The 25,999-nt window shown below is 35.7% G+C and overlaps 1 protein-coding gene across 6 annotated transcripts in view; it reads right to left on the reverse strand.

The window, feature by feature from the left end:
• Positions 1 to 403: 403 nt before the first annotated feature.
• Positions 404 to 25,999, reverse strand: part of LOC117225110 (lachesin) — a 409,294-nt gene continuing 383,698 nt past the window's right edge. For 4 of the 6 annotated variants that reach the window (XM_033478433.2, XM_033478436.2, XM_033478434.2 and 1 more), the window contains one exon: positions 404 to 6,958. In XM_033478433.2, the coding sequence (XP_033334324.1) occupies positions 6,807 to 6,958 (152 nt within the window). In that variant the 3' untranslated portion in view covers positions 404 to 6,806. Of the gene's footprint in view, positions 6,959 to 24,575; positions 24,966 to 25,999 lie in introns of those variants that run through there. The other 2 variants (XM_033478437.2, XM_033478439.2) reach the window with 2 other exon arrangements.

The following is a 25,999-nucleotide window of genomic DNA, read 5'->3' on the forward strand; positions in this document are numbered from 1 at the left end:
ATGAAAAATTGTCGGTTCTCCATCGTTAGTTTGCACTCGTCGTGCAAAGACAAAGGTATATTGATCATTCGAAATCGAGCAAAAAGCACTTACCTTCAACCAGTTTGTAATTGTGTGTTACTCCGCGTTGCTTACAAAAGCTTCGTGATTCTCTACAAAAATTGGTATTTCAAAATGAATAAGAAATAAATGATGGAAACAAACCATTAGAAATTTCTGGCATTACAATTATAAATGTAGAAATGTTGTCGTAAGAATCTATTTAATGTGTGGACTGAATACGCAAAATTCAATTGAAATATCCAGATACGGATTGGACGATGCTTCATGTGTTAAGGAGAAAACGATAAGAATAGGATGAAAGCAATGAGAACCGAGAGATCCAGAGGTAATCAAATAGTCGTTTATAATGGCAGTCATGTATTCGATTTATTAAGATATTCAGACCGACAGCTTCACTATCTACAACTAGTTCTCGTTTCGCGGATCGCTTTCAATGCCCGGCGAAATCGCATAAAAATTTCTCGCGTTATAGTGAAACCGTCGGGCATGATACATTAATAACGGTATCATAATTATTTAATACGATATATCTATGATCGCGCTGCAGCTTCGATTTCTCGTTTTCTTTTTCCTCTACTGGTTACGATGTCCTCATACGATCATCGTCATACCGTTCCGAAACAATTATTGTATACGCTATTCACAACACTCGCTTTTAGCACTCGCATTAACAATCGCAGCCTCGAATCATCCCCGCGTTAAACGACGATTAGGATTGATCACAGCACAACATATCTACAATATTTACAGAATTAATCGGCAAAGACGCGTTACGTTTCTTGGATATCCCGCCAGAATTGCGTGCACGCGCGAAGGCGACGCAGGCCGGGAATAGAACTGGGCGAAGCACTCTCATGACGGCGCACTATCGTTCAAAAGTTTAGAATCACCTTCGTTCGCAATGACAATATCGATGGTCAAGAATTTTTCGTTTAAAAGCCATGCTGATAACTGGTATATCACGCTGTTGTGAGATTGTTTATGTGTCAGAGAGATTTCAATACCAGAAGATTGGCTACAAAGTTCGGCTGTGAAGGCTACTGATGCAATAGGAATTTATAAAATCGTACAAGTTTGTAAATATACTTCTAAACACGTGGAAAAACGGTTATTATAAGCAGACATTGTCGTCTAGTTTAATAATCATTTCTAGGATATCACTGACATAATAAGATCACAAAGGCTTTATTCGCGAAGAGTTTTTAGAAGACTATTATGAAGATCGAAACACAATGTAGTGGATACGTTTCAAGAAAATTGTCGATTACAGTATCTGAATTTTCAGTGAATAATGTGTCGTTAGACTTTCTTCAGAATTGTGGTCATAGAAAAATTGTAAAATTGTATAAGCTTTATTCTAATATTTTGTACAGGGATGGCTATGAAAAAGATATGGTTAAAAGTTCGTGTGGACAACGATAACAGATGATAAATACGCTCGTGTTGAACGAGGGACGAATGTAATATTTTTAATCGTTTTAAGTATTTTGAATGTTTAAATGCATTGAAAAATTGACCTGCGCGATCAGTACAGTTGTCCGATTCTAAACTTTTCAATGATAGCGCATTTACTACTTATATTCGATTCGAACGAAATTTGAAATTTATTGGGAAACAATTTATTCGTAGAATCTATTATAATGTATTGTCAAGAGTTCTTTTCTGTCGAGTTCCTTCACCTGTGATTATTACTATGTGGATTAAAAATGTATAGCAATGTAATATTCATAGACCAGGAAAAAGAGTTCCACAAAAGTGATATTTCACCTAAACTATGTACAGAGTGGCACCTCCATTATGCACACTGTTTGGCAAACCAAATATCGTTTCACGCGAAACCTTATTTTTAATCGGTTTTTATTTGTGAAAGTACTGAATTTTAATTACAAAAAATGCAGTTACAGAAAAAGAAGCTCTTCTTATTTTTGCAATTATATATAACATATACTTTACTAATTCATTAATTTAATCACTTTTATCTGGAATTACTGTTCACAAAATCTATTTCTCAACGCTCCCTCGGTACTCAGCTTCCGTTTTTATCTGCACCTGCAATTTTCATTTCTCCAAACAAGAAGTCCCAGAAAAGCTACCATTCATAAGAGTCGTGCTGCAAATGACACACACTGATTTTGTAAGATTATAAATTATTGTTGGGATAAATTAAAAAAATTTGTTCTTGTTCTTTGCACACTGATCGTTCTTTTCCGTAGTTCAAAACAGTAATTATCGTTTCTATTACAATAGCTCATAATTTGTAAATCATAAAAAAATATATTATTTTAATGTCATTTTAAGAAATTGTTGTGTAGAGAATTAAGATACACGAATCTCCTTTACTTTGACGAGTCTGACTCATGACAGATTTCTAATAATGATTTGTTAGGTATTTATCTTATGCACCAAAAATTACTTGAATTTATTGAAATGTTTGATCTAGTTTACTAAATAATTATTAACAAATTTTTTCAATATTTAAAATTGTTTGAAACAGCAAAAAAATAAAAGTTACTCATATTTCGTAACTTCTTTATTTGAGTGAATAATTAAACTTTAAACGTCGCATTTTTTAGATCTGAACAAAATTGTAAAAATGACAAATTTTAATTATTTCGGTATTTCCAATATTCTCGTCATCTACTGTACACAATTGACTAAATTTGAACGTTTTTTGTTTCTTCGAAATAAAAATCGAAATAAAATTTCATTTTTTCTGTCACCAAAATCTACGATCAAAACGAAATGGGAACATAAAAGCAACGGAAATTGCCTTGTTCTATTAGAGAAATGATTAAGAATTAAGAAATGCTAATCAACATGGCTGTGAAAGAAATTGTAACGAATGTGATGAAATGCAAGCTTCTAAATAATCAACCAGACATTTTTGGAAATTAGATAGAAATCAGCGTTCGTGCGATTTGCCAATTGTCCCCCGCAAATTACGTCTCGGAATTTCAGCTGGCTAATGAAGGTTCCACTGAGTTTCATTGGAGTTTCACGGCGAATGTGTCCCAGAATCGTTTGCTCTACGTCGTTCTATACTTTAACTCTCTTTAAAGCTAAAAATATTGTCGTCGACATGTAACCGGGTGGAGAACGTGGCCGTTCTCCACGCGCGGCGATGCATAATTGAACTGAAACGACGAAGCTCTCTGCTCGAAGACACCGTCGCTGATGATTCGAGGCTACGCGACGACGGCCGGTCGTCGTATCTCTCCGCGGGAACGCGCGGGATCGTCCATTAAATTCACCAGATAGTTCGCATCTCGCGTATAATTACGTATGGTGTGACCCAGGCTCTCTGGCGTTCGTCCACGCCACGCATCGTCGCGTCAATCGAACGGCTAATGAAACGTCGAGCTCGCGTCCCAAACATAACTACGATTCGATTATATGCATATGTAATGTGTATTTACGATTTCGTTTATCCTTTCATGCGTACGTATATGCATTCATTATATGCACCGAAGAGCCGCGTTTCCGGTCGCCCGACTCGCAACGGCAACGCTAGCCGACGAGCGAACGACGGAAACGACTGTCGAAAGTTTTCCGCTTTCTCCTTCGCATTCGAGTAATGAGATCGTCGCGTGTGCGCCGGAGCATCAGCACGCGAATATTTGGTAAAAATAGTGATTCTCATCGATCGAAGGGTCGTGTACATCAGTGCTGTCCTCGGCGAAAATATCCTGCAGCCTTCCGTAGCCGTCTTTCGCGTCTATCCGTATATCCGTCCCGCGTTTACACAATTCGACTCGCCGTGCAGATTAAAACCGTATCAATTAATTTTTCAATTAAATGATTTTTATACTGCTTCATACTGGTGATATGTAGTAACGACAGTGTTGGAAAGTATGCCTTTGGCAGTGCTCTAATACAGCGGTGGTGCTCTAACACAGTGGCAGTGCTCGTGGAAGGTTTAACTAGTTTTTTGATGCAATGTCAAAAGTAAATATTGAATTGAACGGTAGACCTTTACGTTCTGTATTATTCTTGTAAAAGTTGGAAATTCGACAGATAACAATTACGGAATAAATGGTAAGACAATGGAGGTGTAAATGGTTGTATTCGTACAACGTTTTTGAGAACGGTTCAGAATGTTTTGTGCGAATTTAGGTGGCAATTGCTCCACTACATTTATGGGGAAAAATAATACTGCGGTGCGTTACCTTTATTTTAAAATGATCTCGTATGCTACTATCGTTTTAGGAATAGTTATTAATTCATAGTATAAATAAAACACATTTATTGGAAGAAATATTAATGTTGCCGCGAAGAAGTATTAATTTTCATTTTAATAGAAGTTACTGTTATTGCGTCGACACGTAACCGCAGGATAATGAAATAACGTATGCATGACAACCTCAAAAGTGTTAACAGCGTGCTAGAAAAAACAGCGGCTCAATATTTGCATTTTCACAGTAATATACACATACATATTTTCACACATCGACTATCACAGAATTCAATAGTGACCTGAATTTATTGTTTCAGTACAGTCGCCACGGTGACAGTACTTAAAACGATAGAAAATATGGTGAATTTTAAATGAAAAGTGCATCGCTACGTTACTAATCATTTTTACGGCATAATACCGTACAAAAGTGAGGGATTTGAATTCATGATATTTTGAATGAAAACAGAGTAGACCACCAACGTATTGCTATTTACATCTGTGTAATATTTTCTCAGCTTTCGCACTGAAAATTGCAGCATTTTTACGCAACTCGTTTAACTTCTCACACCGCATTTCGAAACAAAGACAATGAACATTTTTCGTGAATGCTGTGATGACGCTGAGGCTACGTGTACCGTATAAAAAGTAGAGCATTCATAATTTAACGCGTGCGAAGTAGTTTTAGAAAAACAGTTTATCAATGTTAATGAGATGCATTGTCGAGTCATAGTAGCTATCAGCTAAGTATTCTGACTATCGGTAATAACGCGATTTTATTTAATAATTTCATTCGATATTTTATTATATGTGTTTGTAAAAATGAAAATTCTAATTCGTTCGTTAGGCAAAGGCGTGTACAGTTCACGCGACAGTAAATACGTTGAGACAATTACTCGAACAATATTTCAACTACCAGTGTTAAGCGAGCGTGCTTCTTTCTTTTAGCCTGCGGTTATCGGTCGAAGTCACGTGAACATAATTTCTTGTTCTCTGACCCGACAAATAATTAAAATACTGCTTTTTAACACTTCATATTTCACGCGAAATATTCTAATAATAAAACGAAACAAGTGTTCCATGCTACATTCAAAACATGTAGGTCAATGTTATCTAGAACAAGGTAGCGAAGCCGGTTACTGTGAAGTGACCAATTGCTGTGCCTTTCGTTCGCATTAGGCACAATTAATTTGATATTTATCGGATAAGACATTTAAAATTTTTTTGTTCCTTCGTTTTCTTTATTTTTTAATAAAAAAATTAATACACAATCCTAAGATACGATAATTTAGATGAAAATCTGATAACACTGATATTTAACAGGGACGATCATTGATAACAAATTCAAGGATATCTGTTCAAGATTTCTCCACGGTAGAAAAAAGAATGATTACATTTATCGATGTGCTTCAGATCTCCTCGTTCGGAAGACAGGTTCTCTGAACAGACGATAGCAGAGTTAATCGAGGGAAGATACAAAGATTATCGCATTCACAATCAGAGCAGTTGACGATGATCCTACGATAGCGTCCCGGTATCCTTGGCGACGCGTCCGAAGAGGGGAAAGCTCGATTTACTGCGGCGTGCAACGCTCGGACAGCACTGACGTACATCATCGTCGTGTTAAGGAGAGCGTCTTTAGGCTTTGGATATCGAATTCCATTTTTCACGGACGTGTGTCGCGTGCGAACGTTTATCTAACACTCAAAATACGAAACCTTCTATTGGCGAAGACGCAAATAGTGCGGAAGGATCTCGCGATGGTTCGCGGTGGTTTTTACGGAATACAGTAAATTCTCCCTAATTGACGTTTGCGGCTCGTTTTTATAGTTGTTGACGATCTGTTTCTATAAAAAGCGAGGTGCGAAGCTCGAATAATCTTCCGAAATTGTCCATTCTTGTTTCAAAGCTGAGCGTCAATTAGGGAGAATTTACTGTATTTGTAGAATCGGAGACATTTACACAGGTAATTGGCTGAAACGAAGAAAACCTGAAACGTTCCGCGTCCCCTTCCCGCCGACCAGCTCTCGCGTAAACAAGATTTCATCGAATCATCTAGACACGCTTCTTCTTTTGATTAAAAAAACGGCTGGCATTGCACTCGAATCAAAGCGCATGCAGACAAGACCATCCGTATCGCGGGGAGCGTGAGTGCGTTTCTTCGTTTCCGCGAGTAAACTGTCGGTTCACGGATCTCCGGGTAATTTATCGAGTAAATTTTCGTTTATATTCATCCACGAGCGCGAGAACGTTGCGCCTCGCAAAGTGATCGTCAACCAAAAGCCTAAGGATTCTTTCATACTCACGGCAGTATACTTACACAACATATCATATTTGTTTTTATTTATATTTATATATATATCTTTGTATATATATTATATATATATAATATCCTCTTTGCTCTCTGTATACGTCCACTTTTAGTATGAAAATAATTTCAAGCGCGTCTTGTCTCGTCGCACTCGTCCATCACCCAGCCGGAGCCGGCGCGCCGGAAACTGGCAGCCGTCTCCGGTCTGGTCACCGTCCAATAAACACTAGAACTGGAAGCCCCGTTCCCGCGACGTGAGAATCACCTTCGGAAGGCTGGAAGTAGTAGTGACAGCAGACTCACCAGAAGATGAAGAACGAGCTGAGCCCGATGGGAAACGGCCAGACTCAGCGCGTCGACCGGAGGTTCACCTGGCGGCCTCATCGATGGCGACTCGTAATTCCTGTCGTAATCTGAAAACAGAAGCAATCCACTTGTCACGATTATTCTATGCCAGATAGAGAACCCGTCCAACGAACGAACACCACCCAGTGAATGGACATTTCCCGTATGCGAGAGAAAATGAGTCGACCGATCGGATAGATAGCTTGCTTTAAGCAATTAAGCTAACCCGTCGAGCGACAACGCATTTTCTCCTGGCCCATATAACGCAAACCTAACAAATTACGAATACCACAACGTATTATATGAAAGAAATAATGATAATAATAAATAATAATAAAAAGAAATAATCCTAGTTATCGTAACCTCATTGCGTTACAATTTATGGAGTGCAGTAAAATTCCGATTATCCGAATAGTAGAATAGTTACCGAGTCGCAAACTTAGATTTCAACTTTTTGCACAAGGTTTGGCTCAGATTTAGCTGCTTATGTGTGAGAAGTATTTTGATAACAAAGAATTCTAAAATTGGAGAGTACCGGATAATGAAGGTCCTAGTGCAGTTCTATTATAGAATTCATAATTTACTTCACACTTCATTCGTATTTCATGGTGAGTTCAGTGAAACTATGATCAATTTGGACAACGCCATTCACTGGAATATTACTGTTCACGTATTAAAAATGATTGGTCGTTCGACGTACTTTTCACAAAATCTTACATTATACTCTTTAAACAGGCTACATAACTATTACAAAAAAATTCTAGAATTGTATTCAGGGATGTGTGAACAAAGTGGTAATACAGCTCGCTTTCGGAACTATCATTCAGGGATTAACTCTCGCGTTCCGGTAACCGGGTCTCTAAAGACCTTCCTATTTTATCGACAGTGACGAAGCTGCATGTGCGTTAGTGACTTAATACTGTTCCATATCGCGTAGGCGTGCGTCAATAAAATATCGGCATGAATCGCGAAAGACCCTGTTACCGTAAAACGGATGGCCGTACTTTGAGGATTAAATCACAGTTTCTCGATAAACATTTAACAAACGTGCAGCATAAGTGTCAATACACTGGACAGGCTAGCCTACCTATTCATCGTTTATCGAATATGTTGCGACGTCGGTAATTACAGAGTCATAGAATTATCTGCGAAGTTTCAAAAAATAGACGAACGATATACAGTAAATTCTTCCCAATTGACGCTCAGCTTGTATATAAAAATGGACAATTTGGGAAAAGGAGATACGATTGCTCGAGCCTTGCGGCTCGTTCTTATAGTTATCGATTGTTAACAATTATAAAAACGAGCTGCAATGTTATCTAATAGATAATGTTATAATGATACATATATAATTTATATAATATATAATATATAATATATAATATATAATATATAATAAATAATATATAATATATAACATATAATATATAATATATAACATATAACGTATAATATATAATATATAATATATAACATATAATATATAATATATAATATATAACATATAACATATAATATATAATATATAACATATAATATATAATATATAACATATAATATATAATATATAATATATAACATATAATATATAATATATAACATATAATATATAATATATAATATATAATATATAACATATAATATATAATATATAATATATAACATATAATATATAATATATATAATTCGTACCTTATGTTCTCAAACTGTCCATTTTTATATACAAGTTGAGCGTCAATTAGGAAGAATTTGCTGTATTTGATAGTAGGTTTTGGAAACTATCCTATTAATTACTACAGTATGACGCATACAAAATACAATACAAAAAGACAGTAAAGCAGTACACAATAATTCTTGTAATCGTACGCCGAATTCGTAAATCGTGTTCCTAAGCCGCGTTCGTTATAATATAATTCCGAATCGTTATCCGTATCGTAGACCGTAATCGTGATCGCGATCGTAGCCGTGTACGTAAATCATAATCGTAATGATATCCGTGAACGTGATCGTAAATTGCGTGTCGATGTTCGTCGCGTCCTGCTGCGTGCCCTGCGAGCGCATCCTTTTATTCGTGCGCTGGTCAACCGATGCGAGTCTTCCTTCGATTCGTTTGACCAGCGCCTAACGATCACGTTCACAAATATCATTACGATTATGATTTACGTACTCGGCTACGATCGCGATCACGATTACGGTCTACGATACGGATAACGATTCGGAATTATATTATAACGAACGCGGCTTAGGAACACGATTTACGACTTCGGCGTGCGATTACAAGAATTATTGTGTACTGCTTTACTGTCTTTTTGTATTGTATTTTGTGTGCGTTTGTGTTGTATATACGTGTGCACGCACACATACGTCGCGTGAAGTGACGCACGGGAGTCCGCGAGCACCGATCGGTGTGTGATTTCGGAGCGAACTTCGACATCGTAACGTGCTCGTGGATGCTCCGGTCGTTAACCTTCGGCTCCTACAAAACATAATACTACTTCTATGTTTGTTGCGTTTTGTATGATAGAAGATGATTTGACTTTGATTTGATTTTGTCAATATTATACAGGATGTCTCAAAAATGTTTCGCAGTTCGGAAATGGGAGGTTCCTGAGGTGATTTGAAGTAACTTTTGCCTTAGCGAAAATGCAATCTATGGCTTTGTTTACGAGTTATTAACGAAAAACAGTGACCAATGAGAGGCGAGCTTCGCTGATGCGAGGCGGCAGACAACGAACGCACCGAGCTCAGTTCCGCTCATTGGCTCGGCCGTCTCGCGCCAACTGGTCTCGCCTCTCATTGGTCACTGTTTTTCGTTAATAACTCGTAAACAAAGCTGCGGATTGCATTTTTGCTAAGGAGAGGGTTCCTTCAAACGATCCCGGAAACCTCTCACTTTCGAATTGGGAGACATTTTTGGGACACCCTGTATAAGAAAGATAAACATGCATTGAAGTAATTGATCATGGAGATAAAGCAGACCTCACATAATAATTTTAAATTTTTACACTCACTACATGAAAGGTATTATTCTATAATTTTTGTTCATCCTGCAATTTAACATATAATTAATTGGCATAAATGTTCTCCGGCAAGAAGTGATGAAAATTAATACGGAACTGGGATACAGAACTGACTTATGGAAATATATATTGGTCATTCGTATTTATTTCCCATGAAATATCCAATCCATACTATGGTGCTATTGTCTTGCCGGAGTTCTCGCAGGATTGATGCCCGATTTGTTCGCATAATTAGCATCTGAATTACAATTATCCAAGTGTTGCATCATTTTCTAAACCCATCATTATTTAAATAACATGTTTCCCCTGAAGCTTTATTGTATTCTCGTTTCTTCATTAATTCTGCACGATATACAACGTTCATAGTTAATTCTATAGAAAACTATTCAACGGGAGAAAATGGAAACACGCGACTGCGGTTATGGAAATGGATAAGATTGTTACACGTGTTAGAGTAAATGTTCTTGGCAACGCAATTAAGTAGTCGCCGTGACGCACGACGAAATTAAATGTAGCGCCAAGTTTGGGGATAAAAAGTGGAATGCATTGTTCATTCGTCAGTGTTGCTGCAGCATGCAAACACATCGTCCGCTTATTATGATGAGCACATTATTTTCGAGGAAATTCTTAAAATTGGGTAATGTAATAATTAAACCCCAGAATGCAAAATATGGCTGAAAAATGTTCTATAAGAAATACCGAATGAGATCAAATCACCCGCATTGAAACCATCTTTATGAATTATCTTTAAAAAAGATATTATAACAAGAAATTCAATTTGTCTTTCCACATGTTCTATAAGATTGGGATATAAAAAATAAAATGGTTTATATTACAACTTCAGCCATTTAATTATTTATTATATATAAGTAATAATAAAATTTTAAATTAATATTTTTTGACATACACTAAATCTAAAGATTCAAAAAATAGTAACTTATATTGTGTTACTGTCGTAGAAGCGGTTCAGAGTCATAAGATCATGTTATGTTTCCAAGATTTAAAATAATTATACTAAGCAATATGTATGACAGGTGATATAATTTATATTCTCAGAAATAAATTTCGTTTTGTATCACTACTATTTGACTTACGCTATATTACATCTGTAAGGACAATTAAATGATTATTTTTGGTATACGCATATGATAATAGAGTCGATGCTCTTTCCAAAGAATTTTATCTCGCGACGGTATCTCAATCTGTTCCCGAGATAAAAGCGTACAAAGTTCGCGCGTACGTTGAATGATGGGGGAAGCCCATTCATAAATAACATCCCGGATAAGCGTACGTACTAATAGTAAATAGTAAAAACTTACCTACCCCAACTACGTTGCGTTGAGGTTGGTCAGGGACTAGCCTGCGAGCGAGAGGTTCGATTACGCGAGAGAGACAGAGATAGTCAAATATGAAAAAATCACTTTCGTTTTTACACGACGCTATCTCAGAAACCAATCATCGCATTCGAATAGAGTAAAATCCATTTCAAAACGCAGCTTGCCTCTTTCCATTATTTATGGCCAATTACGATAATATTAAAAAGTTTGGAAGTTATAGTAATTTATATAGATATTAACTATATTTAATACGTTCTCTCCATACGTTTTATCAAGTTTAATGGTTCGAAATAAAACAAAATCTCTTATTTCACACTAATTGACACATTTGTGAATTGATATAGCTTAGTCGTCGATTAATAATAACCGTAATTTTCAAATAAAAGCTTCTACAAAGCGGGAATTAAAATTTTCATCCAGTTAAGATATTTACATCCTGGAAATCAGAAATAACTTAGCTGCATTTCATTTGACTGTCAGTTTGATAGTTAAGTGCTTTGAACGTATTACCATCTTTTTAATATTATATATTAGTCAGAACGTGATTATTATCTTTATATTTATAAAGTGGATGTTCAAATATGTCTCAGGATCACTCTACAAGTAAACGTATTACGGAAGAAATATGTAAACAATACAAAATATAAAAATTAATACTATGTACGCAAATATAATTGAAACAATTTTGAAAATAATATTGCTAATTATATAATTATTAAAAGTTACTGTAGTTCTTTTTGACATTTTTAATCGAACTATGAGGCATAAAAAGCTACGTTACTATAAAAAAAACAACTGACAATGTAAGAGAGAACCAATTATTTTACGGACGAACATCTCGCAACTGACGCCGAAATTGTAAAATTAACGTAATAAATATTTTCATATCAACCATTAATTAACAATTTCGAGATTCCTCATTGAAACTCGTGATACCGAAACTCATGAAACTCGCGGAACAAATAGAACGGTGGTTGTTTCAAAAGCGCCGAAAATATATGTACGCACGAATTTTAATACAACCGGATACGGAAGATAAATGCAAGGAATTGCTACGGATAATACGAAGCGAGGATGTGAACGTACCATTCTTTCTCGTCATAGAATTAAATTTTTCCAAATTTCTACGGTATCTACGATATTTGGACTGTTCGTATCCCTTTTTAACGAGATGAAAGGCTCTCTGGTTGTAGGGGCCAGCTTCAAGTATATTTATAATCTGCTGGATACCATGCTGTAGTTGTTTAATCAGGCGATCCAACAACACGACGGTGTCGTCGAAAAAGCAAAATGTTATTATACAGCGAATGGGTTCTTGCAAAAATTGAGGAGAAATGAGGCGTTGATGCTCTGTCTTCCTTTAATCTCTTTAAAGATGAGAGACTCTTACTGGTTACGTATATTATCGCAGAGATTATACATAGAGATTTATTTCACATGTACCGAAACACACGAGTATTAACTGTTTGTCATCGAAACTGTTTTAATATCAACATTTTAACAATTTCATCTCAGTCGCAGTTAAAATCATTTCTAATCATTTTCATGTTATGCATCTTTTTGGTTTCTGGAAATCATAATCGGCAATATTATTCATTACCACTATGCCGTCCGCAGATCTTAGATATGATTCTTTTGTTTGACGCCGGCATAATAGCTTGGAAATTGTAGATTTAAACAAAAATTTCGAAGATGACGATAATATAAATTCCTAAAATTAAGATATATCATCCAAGAATTTTCGTACTTAATTCTCAGTTAAATAAGCACAATGCTATAGTTAGTTTGCTGCCTTTTAACACCAAAGAAATATAGTTCAAATGTTATTTCAGTTTCTTAAAATGGCACCAAAGTGGTACCACCGGCATACAACAGATAGTTCTTGCATGGCACCAGCGTGGTGCCACCGGACGGCATAGTGTTAATGTTAAAATTCTTTTTAAAGTAGAAATAATTGAGTTTTTGTATTTAAAGGAAGAATTATGAAAGATTGCTTACAAGTAGAATTTAACAAAACAAATATTTTAGGGCAAGAATTTTCTCAAGTATAAGGAGAATGTAACAAAAAAGTTGTATTTCGGAAAATATTCCTGATATCACAAATGCATCGAAACTTCTACGATTTTAAGTATGTAAATACAGGGTGGGCCGGAATTTGCAATACAAACGAGCAGAGGGCGATACTACGTGAAAAAATGAGAAAAAAATTTGGTATAACATTTTTTATCCGGGGTTCCATTTTCGAGAAAATGGAAAACTTTAAAGTTTGTTCACCTTTGTAAAGAATTTAGTCGTCTATTCCTCTAGCGCAGTTGCCCTCGTCCGAGACAGTGTTTGTTTGCAAATATTGACAATGACGAAAACATTCCGTTTGCTGTCCGTTGCCCAGACGAAGTCCGCTGAGAAAAAAGTGTAGGACGTTTTCTTTATTCCCAGAAATGATCTCTTCCTATTAGCTTCAAGTTAGCCGCAATACTGAATTTTCACGAAACGAGGGACTCGAGTTCGGCCGATTAAACACAAACAACGCATCCTGACTCCCGTGACGTCTCGCTCCTCCGTGGTCGCCATTTTCAGCTAGGAGCACATCAGACGCGTGTGCTTGTGCTTTGTGTTGGGTGTATGTATTACTTACGCGACCACGGGCGAACGAGACGCGCGACCAGAGGCATCAAGACAAAGTGAAACAGACGCAATAAATACAATATGCAAGAGCGTTGTCTTATCTTTAAAGCATTAACTTCGGATTCTTCCGATGAACACGTGATTATTTGTAATTACTTGTTACTAATTAGCATCTTGATTAACTTTCCATCGCATTGTTTAGCAAAGGTGCTGTACTGTACACATATTTTTTTATATTTGCGTTATGTTGTATGATACATTGGACCTACGTTAACTTATAACGTATATCGAGAAACAAGAAAATGAAACACTATGCATAAACTAAATGATGCAAGAGGCAAGGGGCAAGGGGAATCGATCGCTCGCTCCACCCAGCCATTTCCAATTTTCAGACTTTTGATTATTATTGGCTAAATTACGCGCTGAGCAAGAGACGTGATTAGGTGGAGCGGGCGACCGATCCCCCTTGCTTCTCGCGTCGATTAGCTTGTCGGTCTTTGCATTTACCAATAGAAATGGATTTTGGAAGGCGGAGCGAGCGGAATACCCCTCCCCCCTTGCCCCTTTGCCGAAACAATGGACATCTTCTGAGTAACGGTCAGTAGCAAACGAAATGTTTCCATTATCGTCATTATCGTCAATGAAACATTATCTGGGGACGCTTGCGGTAAAAAAATAGACGACGACAAAGTGAAAAAACTTTAAAGTTGATTTTCCCAAAAACGGAGCCCTGGATGAAAAAATATTATACCAAATTTGTATGTTATTTTTTCACGTAGAATCACCCTCTGCTCGGTTGTACTACGAATTCCGGCCCACCCCGTGTATCTAGATTATAGTCGTTGATTCTCGTTCAACTGAGAATCAAGAAGCTTATGCTTGAAAATGAAACGGGAAGTACGCTACTTTTAGTCTAATCAAACTGGGTCAAGTAACAATTCCAAATTCCCACTAAAAGATTAAAACGTTGTATTTACGCGGTACTACCACGATTAAATTTGTTCTGGAAACTCGGTTACAGAAGACTAAGAATATCTTCGTGGATACTGCCACTGTGCAGTAGGGCTGACTCGTAAACTGGCGAAACTCGGCTTTGGAACAGTGAAACAGACAAGTGAAACCGGCCAAGTGATAACTGAAGACTTATTATTTCATGATTAAATGTTGCTTGTCATACAAGCTGCGCAGCTCACTGATAATAAAGGCTACCCTGAAAATTCTCTCGCAATGGAATCCTTCGCTCATTGTTAGGATATTTGATAATTAACTGCTTTTCACTGATGCGAAAACGGAATCATCCTTTTTTTTTAATTGAATGCAAACGAGTATTAACACTTTGACTGACATATCAACATTCTCAATATATTCATAAAATTAAAGCATTTTATTTAACCAAATTAAAATTGGAAAGTTAAATTGTATAACATAAATTACAGTTTTAACACTCTTACGTTTTGCAAAACTTAATAAAAACCCAAATCTAAGCTGTTACAAAGCAATATCACTGTTATTGTTAACGATACTCAAATATGCTAGAGGAACAGATTGTATGGTTCGAAGGAACATTTCATTTAAAAAAAACATCGACGACCTTGAAATCTCGGAAAATATGACCTTTAGTGAATTTCGTGACAGCTTTAGCGAATCAACCTGTACCTATGGTTAACGTGATAATCAAAATGTTCAGCCAGCAAAAAACACAAAGACGGCAATTGATTGTAAAATCAAATTACCAACAATGCTCTCCTTGCATGGATTATTAAATGCTGGAAACACTGGATACAATATCCTTTCTGCGACCAAATCTTTTTACAAACATGAACACAAAACAAGGTAATAAATTAGTCGAAGAAAATAATCTTGCGTGAATGAAAACTATCTCGTTTAAAAGTGAAAAAAGTAAAAATTTGTAACAATATAGTTCATTCTCAATATGTATATACAGAACTATATTGCTCGACGAAATTAAAAATTCAACAACTGTGTCAATGTATCAAGTGTATCCATTTACTCAGAATCGTAGACATTTTTCAGTTTTCATTTCATCAAGTAAATTGCATCACTTTTAGAGATCTCTTTAGCACCAAACATACCGAGGTGTAAAAGTGGCTGGCATGTGTCGCCGTACAAAAATTATAAGACTGAATTTATTTAAACATTCCACAATTTTTATAAGAGTATATGCCTGAATGAAGAAATACATTCAAAAAATTCCAATGAAAGCAGCTCCGTAATTTCAGTAATTATAAAATGAAAAATGTGAAATTGATCATTTGATCGGCGTGTACTTTATTATAATATTTCGGCCCCACGGCTAAGAAATTGAACTTGGTTTACATAAACCTAGCGCTACAATTTTAGCTTAGCCTTTCATTCCCTTGCATCCATTCATTCATCACTCTCATTCTCATTCTTATCACTTATATCTACTACCTAAAGTCCGTTTCTTTCCTCTTGTTTGATCGGTGTTAGTACGTTTAGTGTTAAAACTGGATCGAAATGAATTGGTTTCTTTAACACATTGACTGCCGCGTCACCCGTATTCGGGTGACAGCAAAAGTTCTCATCAGGCCACGTCACCCATAATTCGGGTGACGCTGATTTGACTACTTACAAAGGATTTCCGAAAATATTTCGACAAACATTCTACAGGAGGTAATGAGACTATTGAATTCTTATAAAAATGGTTTATTAACAAAATTATTCGCAGTGTATAACATTAAAACATTCTCTGCAAAGTTGAGGTTGATCAGGACAGCTTGGACAAAAAGTTGTTTGTTTTTTCAGATATGCTCGTGCCTCTGATCGGTCCATTTCGTATCTTTTATTTGAACTGTAGCTTCCTCAGTATCATCAACATTTCTTTCTTCTTCCATGACCAATTCTCGTAAAATCTCGTCAATAGTATCTTCATAACATTCATTATCACTAAGATTGTATTTATCAGTATCCAAATCAGAATCTGACGATGTAATTTTATTTATGCTTCTCCTTCCGGGCAATCCGATCTCTTTTCATTATTGAAAAAAATAAGGGCAGAGATTTTAAGTTATACCATTCGGTACTCGGCAAAGATTCCAACTGTTCATGCAGGAACAGAAACAGATATGAATTAACAACGCACGCTTCCTATAGCGGCACGGGTGGTCTGTAGGAGATTTTGTTGTAAATACGCGTGGCAGTCAACGTGTTAATTCTAGAAAACAAGAGAAAGAATCGCGGATCGCGTGTTACACGGTTAATCTACTGAATTCCGAAGCATGTGATGACTTACGTTACAGGATGCCCAGAAACGACTGATTAAACATTCCGAAGAGAATCGACGAGAGAAAGACACGAGTGGGCGCACTGTAATAAATAAGGAGTTTATTGTCTGGCTCGATTCTTTCCGGCGCTGTCTCCGTTCAATTTCGTTTCTCGATTGGATGGCCGATTGTTCTAAGTTTTACGAACCGATCGAAGTTAAATCAACACCGCCACCTGTGGCGCTAATACAAATCCGGTAATGTTGCCGGCTATGAATACATGAATATCAACGGGGAAGAAGTCGATACGTACGTTTACACTGTTAACCCCGGAATTTCAACGTGGTCAGGTGTATCATGCGAATAGAAGCCGAGAAGCTTCATGCGTACATAACTATGTACACGTATGCATGTATACGGATACCTATTTCCGTCAAATATCTTCGCTTCCGTCGGATGAAGTGAAACTTCGCTTACTCTCACCTTAACATGCCCGAGAAACGATTCGTCGGGACACCTCCCTTCTTCGTGTCGAGAGTATCGATTTTTGGTTTGGAACCGGTATTTTCCGGTTCTTACGCGGAATGAATTTTTGAAATGATTTTGCTATCTTCGTACGATTTTGTTACACATTTTTCACATTTATAATATATTCAGTCACTCGATAATCTTTAATTTCCAAAAATGGGGTTCCGGAAAATTAATTTTCTTTCGCGCGTTTTCAAAGCGTGCGGCTTATAACTGTAACTGTGGGTGTGATGTACCGTAAGAAAATCTAAAAAGTTGGGATAGGTCGCGAAATCTTGAAATAGAATTTCCAGCTTTAATAAATTTTACACCCGGAAAGACATTTTTCAAGTTAGCTGACATGATTCCACGTAAACCGATCATCCGATTTACTTCATACTTGTCCAACATCTTCGGTAGATGCGCAACTTTATCGCCAGACATAACAGAAAAACGTAAAAGTCGATTTGTAGCTTCGTGCAGAAACTGAATTTTTGTCCTAAATCTTTCCGAGACGGTTAAATCATTATTTGAAAAGTAATTCAACCGGTGTCATCTTTGCGTAGATGTAACAGTATTACATGGTATATTTTATTGTACAAGAATCCGTTTTCAAAAGATTAAGCGATTTCTTCACTCACTGTATGAACGATAAAGATATTGTATAAATGCTTCTACTGTGTTGCATACAAAATGATTGTAATTCAACATGGCAATGTAACTAAAATAATTTCGAAAGCAACTGACAGTTTGTGTGTCAAAAATTGGTACCGATACATGCCGTGATGCAATAACTTTCTAAAGTTATAATTTGTAAAGTTTTAACAGGGAACAGACTTTAAGTAAATGATACCAAGTTGAAAGTTCAGACGCATGTTATCTCTAGAAGTTTTGAAACAATACGAGTGAAAATTAGTCGGGGAAAAGTTCTTTCGAACGAAGACATTGTTAATTATGAATCCCTTTCGTCTAGCTTTTCGCTATATTTTTCTGTCCGTTTCACTGCGACGTAAATATTAAATCTGATAGTCAATTGTAGAGATAATGCCTTCATGTTCGATTATTTTTCTCGAGTTACAAATATAGAAAAATATTGAAACTAACAACTTCCATGTCGAAAAGAGAATACAAATTCAGCACAATGCGTTGAGAACGTTCAAAAAAGTGAATTCGTTAGCAATATATAATTTTAGTAATTTGGAAACTTATTTGTGAAACTCCAAAACCATAAATAAATTCAATCTAATTTATTCTAATCAAGAGAGTATGCTACTAAAAAAAATAACACAAAAGTAAAGTGAGATTAGAAATTAAACAAAATTGAAGATTATCAAAAACAATTTACTTTTTCGCACCGATGAAAAATGCAGTATAGAAACAAAATTTAATCACGAAGAACGCGAGCTGTGAACTTTTCGAAATCAATGTTTATGGTAAATGTCGTTCGGTTTGCGTTACACAGTTTGGCGAACGAAATAAATCGATGTAGCTGGGCAAAAAGTGGCAAACTTTTCTTATTTCACGACCGATCGAGAAACAGTCGTTGCAAATGCACTACGTTCTTCTAGAGTAGTTCTTCGGTCACTTTGGCTCGCCCGCCAGAAAGGGACGCTGAAATCGCACGTCCATTCGGAAAAAGTTATTTCCACCTACGAGTAAAATCCACGATACGTGACTTTCTGCATGAACGGCGACAGACGAACTATTTTCCAACACGTTAACAACGTCTTTACTCGTACTACGATCGCGTGGTTTCTCAGAGATCGTGATTTCTAATCTCCACTTCCTTGGTTTCCATCACGCTCTCCTAGCTATGATAATGCATGACGCAAGTGAAACAAAAGTAGGAACTTCTCTTCTTCGACGAATATTAACTCTCTCTATGATCCGAATTTTGAATATGGATATACAAAATTGATATAATTCGAAACCAGAAAATATCAGCCTCGAGATCAAAATAAACACTAGTTCTACGGAGCGCTAATAATAGCTATTTATGTTGCTATGACTTTTGGCGATTTTTATTAGAATATATGTATGTCTAATGAAGCAAATACATCGAAAAAATTCTCCATAGATGTATCTCTGTAATTTCAATAATCGAAATTAAAAAATTTGGGACGCGTGTTAAAATGTCGCGTTCCGTAAACCTGGTGTTAATGACATGAAAGTTTAAAATTGCGGTGCTTATGAAGAAGAAGTAACACAGCGAGATATTTTTGTCAAATTGTTGCTAAAAATTAAATGCAATTAAATTTAAAAAAACTTGATAAGTCTGAGTGTGACTTCAAAGTTAATTGAACTATGGAGGGATGAACTCTTCAAGATAGAAACACAAATGTTTCACTGAGCGTGCTATTTGCATCGAATCCCGGAATACCCGTGACTGACGCTTCCCAAATGGTTTGTGCTGTCCACGACGAAGGAACTGTGTGACTGATAACTTATTTGCCTGACATTGCACCATCTGATTGCAATTTGTTTAGCTTGCTAAATATTATCGCGATTTCTACGGAAACTACCGCAGAGATAGCGCAAGGCCATAAATAACAATAATGAACTACGATCAGAGATGGGGTCAAGTAGTATAACATACAGGGTGGGCCGGGATTCGTAGTACAATCGAGACGACAATTAAATCGTTTACAAATATAAATAAACTTTAAAGTCGATTCTCTCAAAAACAGAGCCTCAGCTACAAAAATGTTATATAAAATTTGTTTCTTATGTTTTCACGTAGGATCCCCCTCTGCTCGGTTGCATTACGAATTCAGGCCTACCCTGCAGTAAAAATACGCAGGAATCTAACAGGAGAGTTTCTAATGTTTTATGGGTGTTTCAAAAAAGGAAAGCAATACTTTTAAATAGACTTGAACCTAGATGAGATAGGTTCGAACTCTTTTGTAACTGAACCTTTTGAGATACAGAAACTGTACTCCCAAATATATTCGACCTCTGGATGAGTAGACAGATACTATGTATAAGTGAAAACCTCGGTACAGATGTTACAGTGGGTAAAAAAAGAATTTGGACACCTTTTAAAATTTTGACCCTTTTAAAAACTCTACTGCATTTTTTGGAGAAATAGAAAGACTAGTTTACTGTACAATGAATAAAACACTTTTTTTTAACTTTGCTACTACTTGGAATGACAAGACAAAATTACGTGCTTTCAACTTTTTTTATCTGAGGCTATAATGAAAATTTAAAGAATGCGTTTTTAAATATCAGTAACTTATATCCATACTAAAAATGTTATCGAAACCCAATGTAGATTAATGCTTCTTCGATCTTTAACACTTTGACTGTCACGCCAACGACCTCAAAAATTTCATAAAATTAAAATATTTTACTTAATCAAATTTTTTTCAAACTTGAAAAGTTAAGTTATATGCCATCAATTACATTTCCAACATTCTTACATTTTCCAGCTCTTAATAAAATTGGTAAAGCGTGGTAAATTAACCCACCAATTAAATTTTCAAATCTGAGCAAGAGTAATTGAGGTTTTACAGTGATTTTGTTTTCTAAAATTTTCATTGTAGATGAATAGTTAAAACATTTGATAAAAGATGTACGGACAAAGATGATAATCAGATAACAATTTAGTTACATTCTGCATAACACTTATTCTAATATGTGCTTAACCTCTTACGATTTCTTTCACAGCTACATTCATTAGCACTTCAACGTCCTTAATAATTTTGCCAATCGAACGAAACTTTCTACATATTTTCATTCCTATATTTGGATAAGAGAAGAAGAAATTTGATTTCTGTATAGAAGAAATGAATAACATTAATATTCAGTAGATTAAATATGAAATCTTCGTAACAAATTCGACTCTTTATCGTAGAAGGACAAGAGGTTAAATATTAGATAAAATTAGGAAGCGTTTGACTGACACTCGCGCATTGGAACGACATTCGGATACACCTGATACGTCAAAACACGGTTCATTCGTATAGACGGAATTATTTCCTTTTTCGAATTGTGTCGGGAGTTTCGCGATATCATCCCGCGTATTATGAAGGTCGCTGATAAAACGTCACGCCGAAGGCTCTTTCGTTTCGTATGCCAATAAATTGGCAGCAACTGGCACCGCCGTCAAAGTTCCCCGAACTCAGTTTCAATGACTTCTCCCCGAAGATCCCCGGGAGCGACGAAGCCCCTCCCACCTTCAATCTACCCACGCCCCACCACCTTTTCTCGAAGTTTACTTTCAATTAATGAAAAACGAGTTTCGTTGACCTGCGGTCTACTCCTGCCGTCGGTGGCGAAACGCAGAAACGCGGTAAGGCACGAGCACGGTAGCGAAACGAGCTGATTTCTTACCGTCCCTTTTCTACAGCTTTTCGTCGAACAACCCTTTCCGCCTTCGCTCGCCTCGATTCGCTCGTTCTCTCTTTTCTCTCTTTCATTTGTTAAATCGATCGACTTCCACGTCGAACACGTATAATAAGTTGGAGTTCGCGACCAAGCGATGAATTGATTCTTATAGCCGTGGCTCGTACACACAGAACCCACACGCCTATAGAATTTTCATCGGAATGATAACTAGATCCTTTCGGGCTTCGAGCCCACGAATCACCGTGGAAAGTTTGAATAAACGTGATTTGTACCGGCAACGAGTTTCGAGCGAGTAATGGAAACGTGAACAAAGGTTAGTTTTCCAGTGGGGTGTCGCGGGAAGCGCAATTACAGAATTTTTTACTCCTCAAGGATTAATGTCAATTTCGCATTCTACACCGTTCGGTGTAAAACGTGTTTCATCAAATTAATCATTACAATTATTCAGTGACCCGACGTGTGGACATTATTTTCGTTAATGTTGAAATTCGACATATTTCTACAAAGGACATATTAATACAAAAATTAATGGGTTTTCAATTCTGAAATATACAGAATGACGAAGTTTGTACAAATTGATTTTGTTATAGATATTATCGCAAGAGCATTTATCGTTTTAAATAAATGCTTTGAATAAATGCTTTGAATAAATACTTAGGAAAGATATATTTTAATAAACGTTCGAAATAATGTCGATTCTGTTCGGTACACTTTTCTAAACGACGAATGGATCTCCTAGCTCTTCGCAGGAGATCCTCACTGACATTTGCATAAGCACCTCTAATACGGTCCTTCATATCTTCCGGTGTCGTCGGAGTATCATCGTAAACTACTGATTTAATCTTGCTCCAGAGTTAATAATCTAAGAGTGTCAAATCGAGTAGTAGTTCAAGCCATCGAATATTTGCATTTGCGATGGAGAAGCATTCCATTTAATACTTGGCGAGCTATTAATGCATTATAGTCGGACATCCATCATATTGGTACCGCGTTTTATTTCTTTTAAGTGTGGGAACATCTTCTATTAAATCAAGTAGCTCAGTAAATCAAAAATATAAATCTTCGGCCATTTAAAACGTCATCGATAAAGAATGGCCCAATAATCAGCAATAATATCACACCAATTGTCCAACTTTTGTGAATTGTTTGTACCGAAAAATTACGTGAAAATCGTATTATTATGGGCCTTTTGGTTCGTTTTGACTTCAGCTGTCATATCGTGATGACGGAAACCTGCAGTTCCATTTAAGAAAAACATGTATTTTTCCTTTTTAATCTAACACTTTTGTTCTACGATGACTTTTTACCTTCACCAAAAATATACGAGATATTTAGGATGCTCGAATTAGAACGAACGCTTTGTATAGTGGATCAATAAAGTGTTGAAAAAAAGAGTACTTAATATCATACGTTTTAACTTTATAGATTACATAATGTATTTATATGTAATATGGATGGATATTAACTTTCAGATTTGATAATAAACTACTTTGACTTTATGGAATTTTTGAGATTGCTAGGTTGGTAGTTAAAGTTTTATACATATGTATATTCGTGAAAAGAAGCCGTAATCCATACTCGAAGCAAATGATTTCACACATAATTTTCCGTTAACGCGCGTCACTTGCTCGAAGAATATTCAGACTTCCTATCGATATTCAAAATTTAACGGCACTTACACTGGTTCGATTGTTCTTCTCATACGTATTCATAAGATACTTCGATGTTCAATATTCATAAGCTATGCGATACTTTGAACGGGACGGGGAGAAATCAGAACGGCGTCAGTAAAGAAATAAAACTCCGAGGGAATCCGAGGGAGTCTCTTCTTTTAAATGGAGCACGTTTCACGCCCTGTGATTTAAATTAATCAGAGACAATTGATTCAATGTTCATTAAAATGAAATCGAATATTTGTTGGCTGAACACGTCATTATTCAATTTTAATATTTATTTTGATTCATGATTAAATATGCACAAACGTATAACTGATCGATTTTAATTTATTTCACTGACAAAGGCAGCATAAAAACTCAAACAAATTGCATATTAAATGGTGCAACATATTTCATTTAAACATTCATTACACTTGTAGTTACTGTTCCATTACAAGAATTTTTTTATCTTGTTTCATGTCTTCATTTCATTTCGATAATAATTTCATTTGCAAGAATTTCACGTAGTAATAAATCATAGTAATTATTCAAAAATATATTGAATTGATAAATATTATAATGTAATATTATAGTAATAAATCATAGTAATTATTCAAAAATATATTGAATTGATAAATATTATAATGTAATATTATAATAATAAATCATAGTAATTATTCAAAAATATATTGAATTGATGAATATTATAATGTAATATTATAATAATAAATCATAGTAGTTATTCAAAAATATATTAAATTGATAAATGTTATAATGTCGATAATGATTCTGTCAAATAATCAATAAAGCTACAAACTATAGTAGCAAACTTAGCATATAGCAGCAAACCTTCGATGAGACAGTATTCGAATTTAATTACATGAATATCAACTTACATTTTGGAAGGTTTTATTAAATGAATGAAAATTGTCAGAAGTCTGATAAGAAAATTGAAAATTAAACTTATTAATAGTAATTTTTATATTCTCTTTACATTTTAATTCCATCAATTGTTCGTAATCTCACATTTTTAATAGATACATCAAATTGCAATAAATTGGAAATATCAAATTTTCTTCAGAACCAAAAACACGTAACAATTGAATTTTCCTGCGGGTAGCATGTGGGGATTAAAAGGAAAATTTATTTCTGGTTTTTAAGTGTACACCAAGTTTTTATACCCTTTTGTAGCTTTATCAGTAAAAGAGCACACATTAAAAAATATTCCAATGTTTACATCACGGTCAAGTGCAATCGATATCGATAAAACTGCGAAAGTGGTATCCAGGGATCCTTTTCAGGCCATGAATTTGCTACGGTAAAGGTGCATTATTGACTGAAAGCAGAAGTATTTGCCCAGTTCTATAAAAGGAGTTGATGTCAGCGCCAACTATCCTGGCTTCTCGTGTGAATACGACTGCTAGTCTAATTTAAGTTTAAGGGTAGATCCTAAGTCTGATATACAAGAAAAGTTCGCTGTTTGATTGATACAAACTTATTAGTAACTCCGAGGAAATTAGTTTTTCGTAGTTTTCGTGAAACTGGGAAACTGGTGAAGCATAAAATAGATTGCTATTTTTAATGCCAACAATATTGTTCCCATGCGACTTTCGTTAGGATGAACGGAATGGCTTATGAAAATACGCTGTTAATGTTATGCAACTATAAAATGTGTGAATTTGCAATTAAATCAATTGAGATAGTATATAATTTTCTATTTTATAATAGAAATACTTGTTTGTGATTTTTTCGACATTATGAGTCCGTTCACAAATTGATCGTTGTTTACTAATTTCCTTACTGGTTTGTTAATAACAAAAGCTAATTTACTAGACGCAGAGTCCTTTTATCAACGCGTTCTGCGGCATTTCAAACAAACCGAATTCGTGACTGACGAATTGGTCATTCAACTAGGTCAAACAAACACTATGTCCTTTTTTTCAAGTGAAACACAGAATCTGTCTCTCCAATTCTCCAATAAATTCGCGAAAAGGCAAAACGCAACAGTTTACACGCGTCACTTTATTTTACGGTACACTATGTTCGCTTTACACAGAAGCGGTCGAAACAAAAATTCATACAACGAACGGATCACAGTAATCGATTTATATCCTAACTGCTGTTAGCACGTTCGGCTAAATGGTTTTTCTTCCGCTAAAAGGATCGATTAGTTACAAGGCGTAAACATAACCGTTGAACTGTGCTCTAACTTTTTTTTAATACAAAAAGTGTTCCACTTCTTGCGTGACTGTCGCGTACTTATTGACACGTTGACTGATGAACCACCACCACGAAAAAAATTCCATAAAATCGGAGTAACTTAGTTAACGAAACTGAGATTGCAGAGTTAAAGTTTGTCATGGTGATCAC

This window comes from Megalopta genalis, chromosome 8 (genome assembly GCF_051020955.1).
Source record: "Megalopta genalis isolate 19385.01 chromosome 8, iyMegGena1_principal, whole genome shotgun sequence".
Taxonomy (NCBI): Eukaryota; Metazoa; Arthropoda; class Insecta; order Hymenoptera; family Halictidae; genus Megalopta; species Megalopta genalis.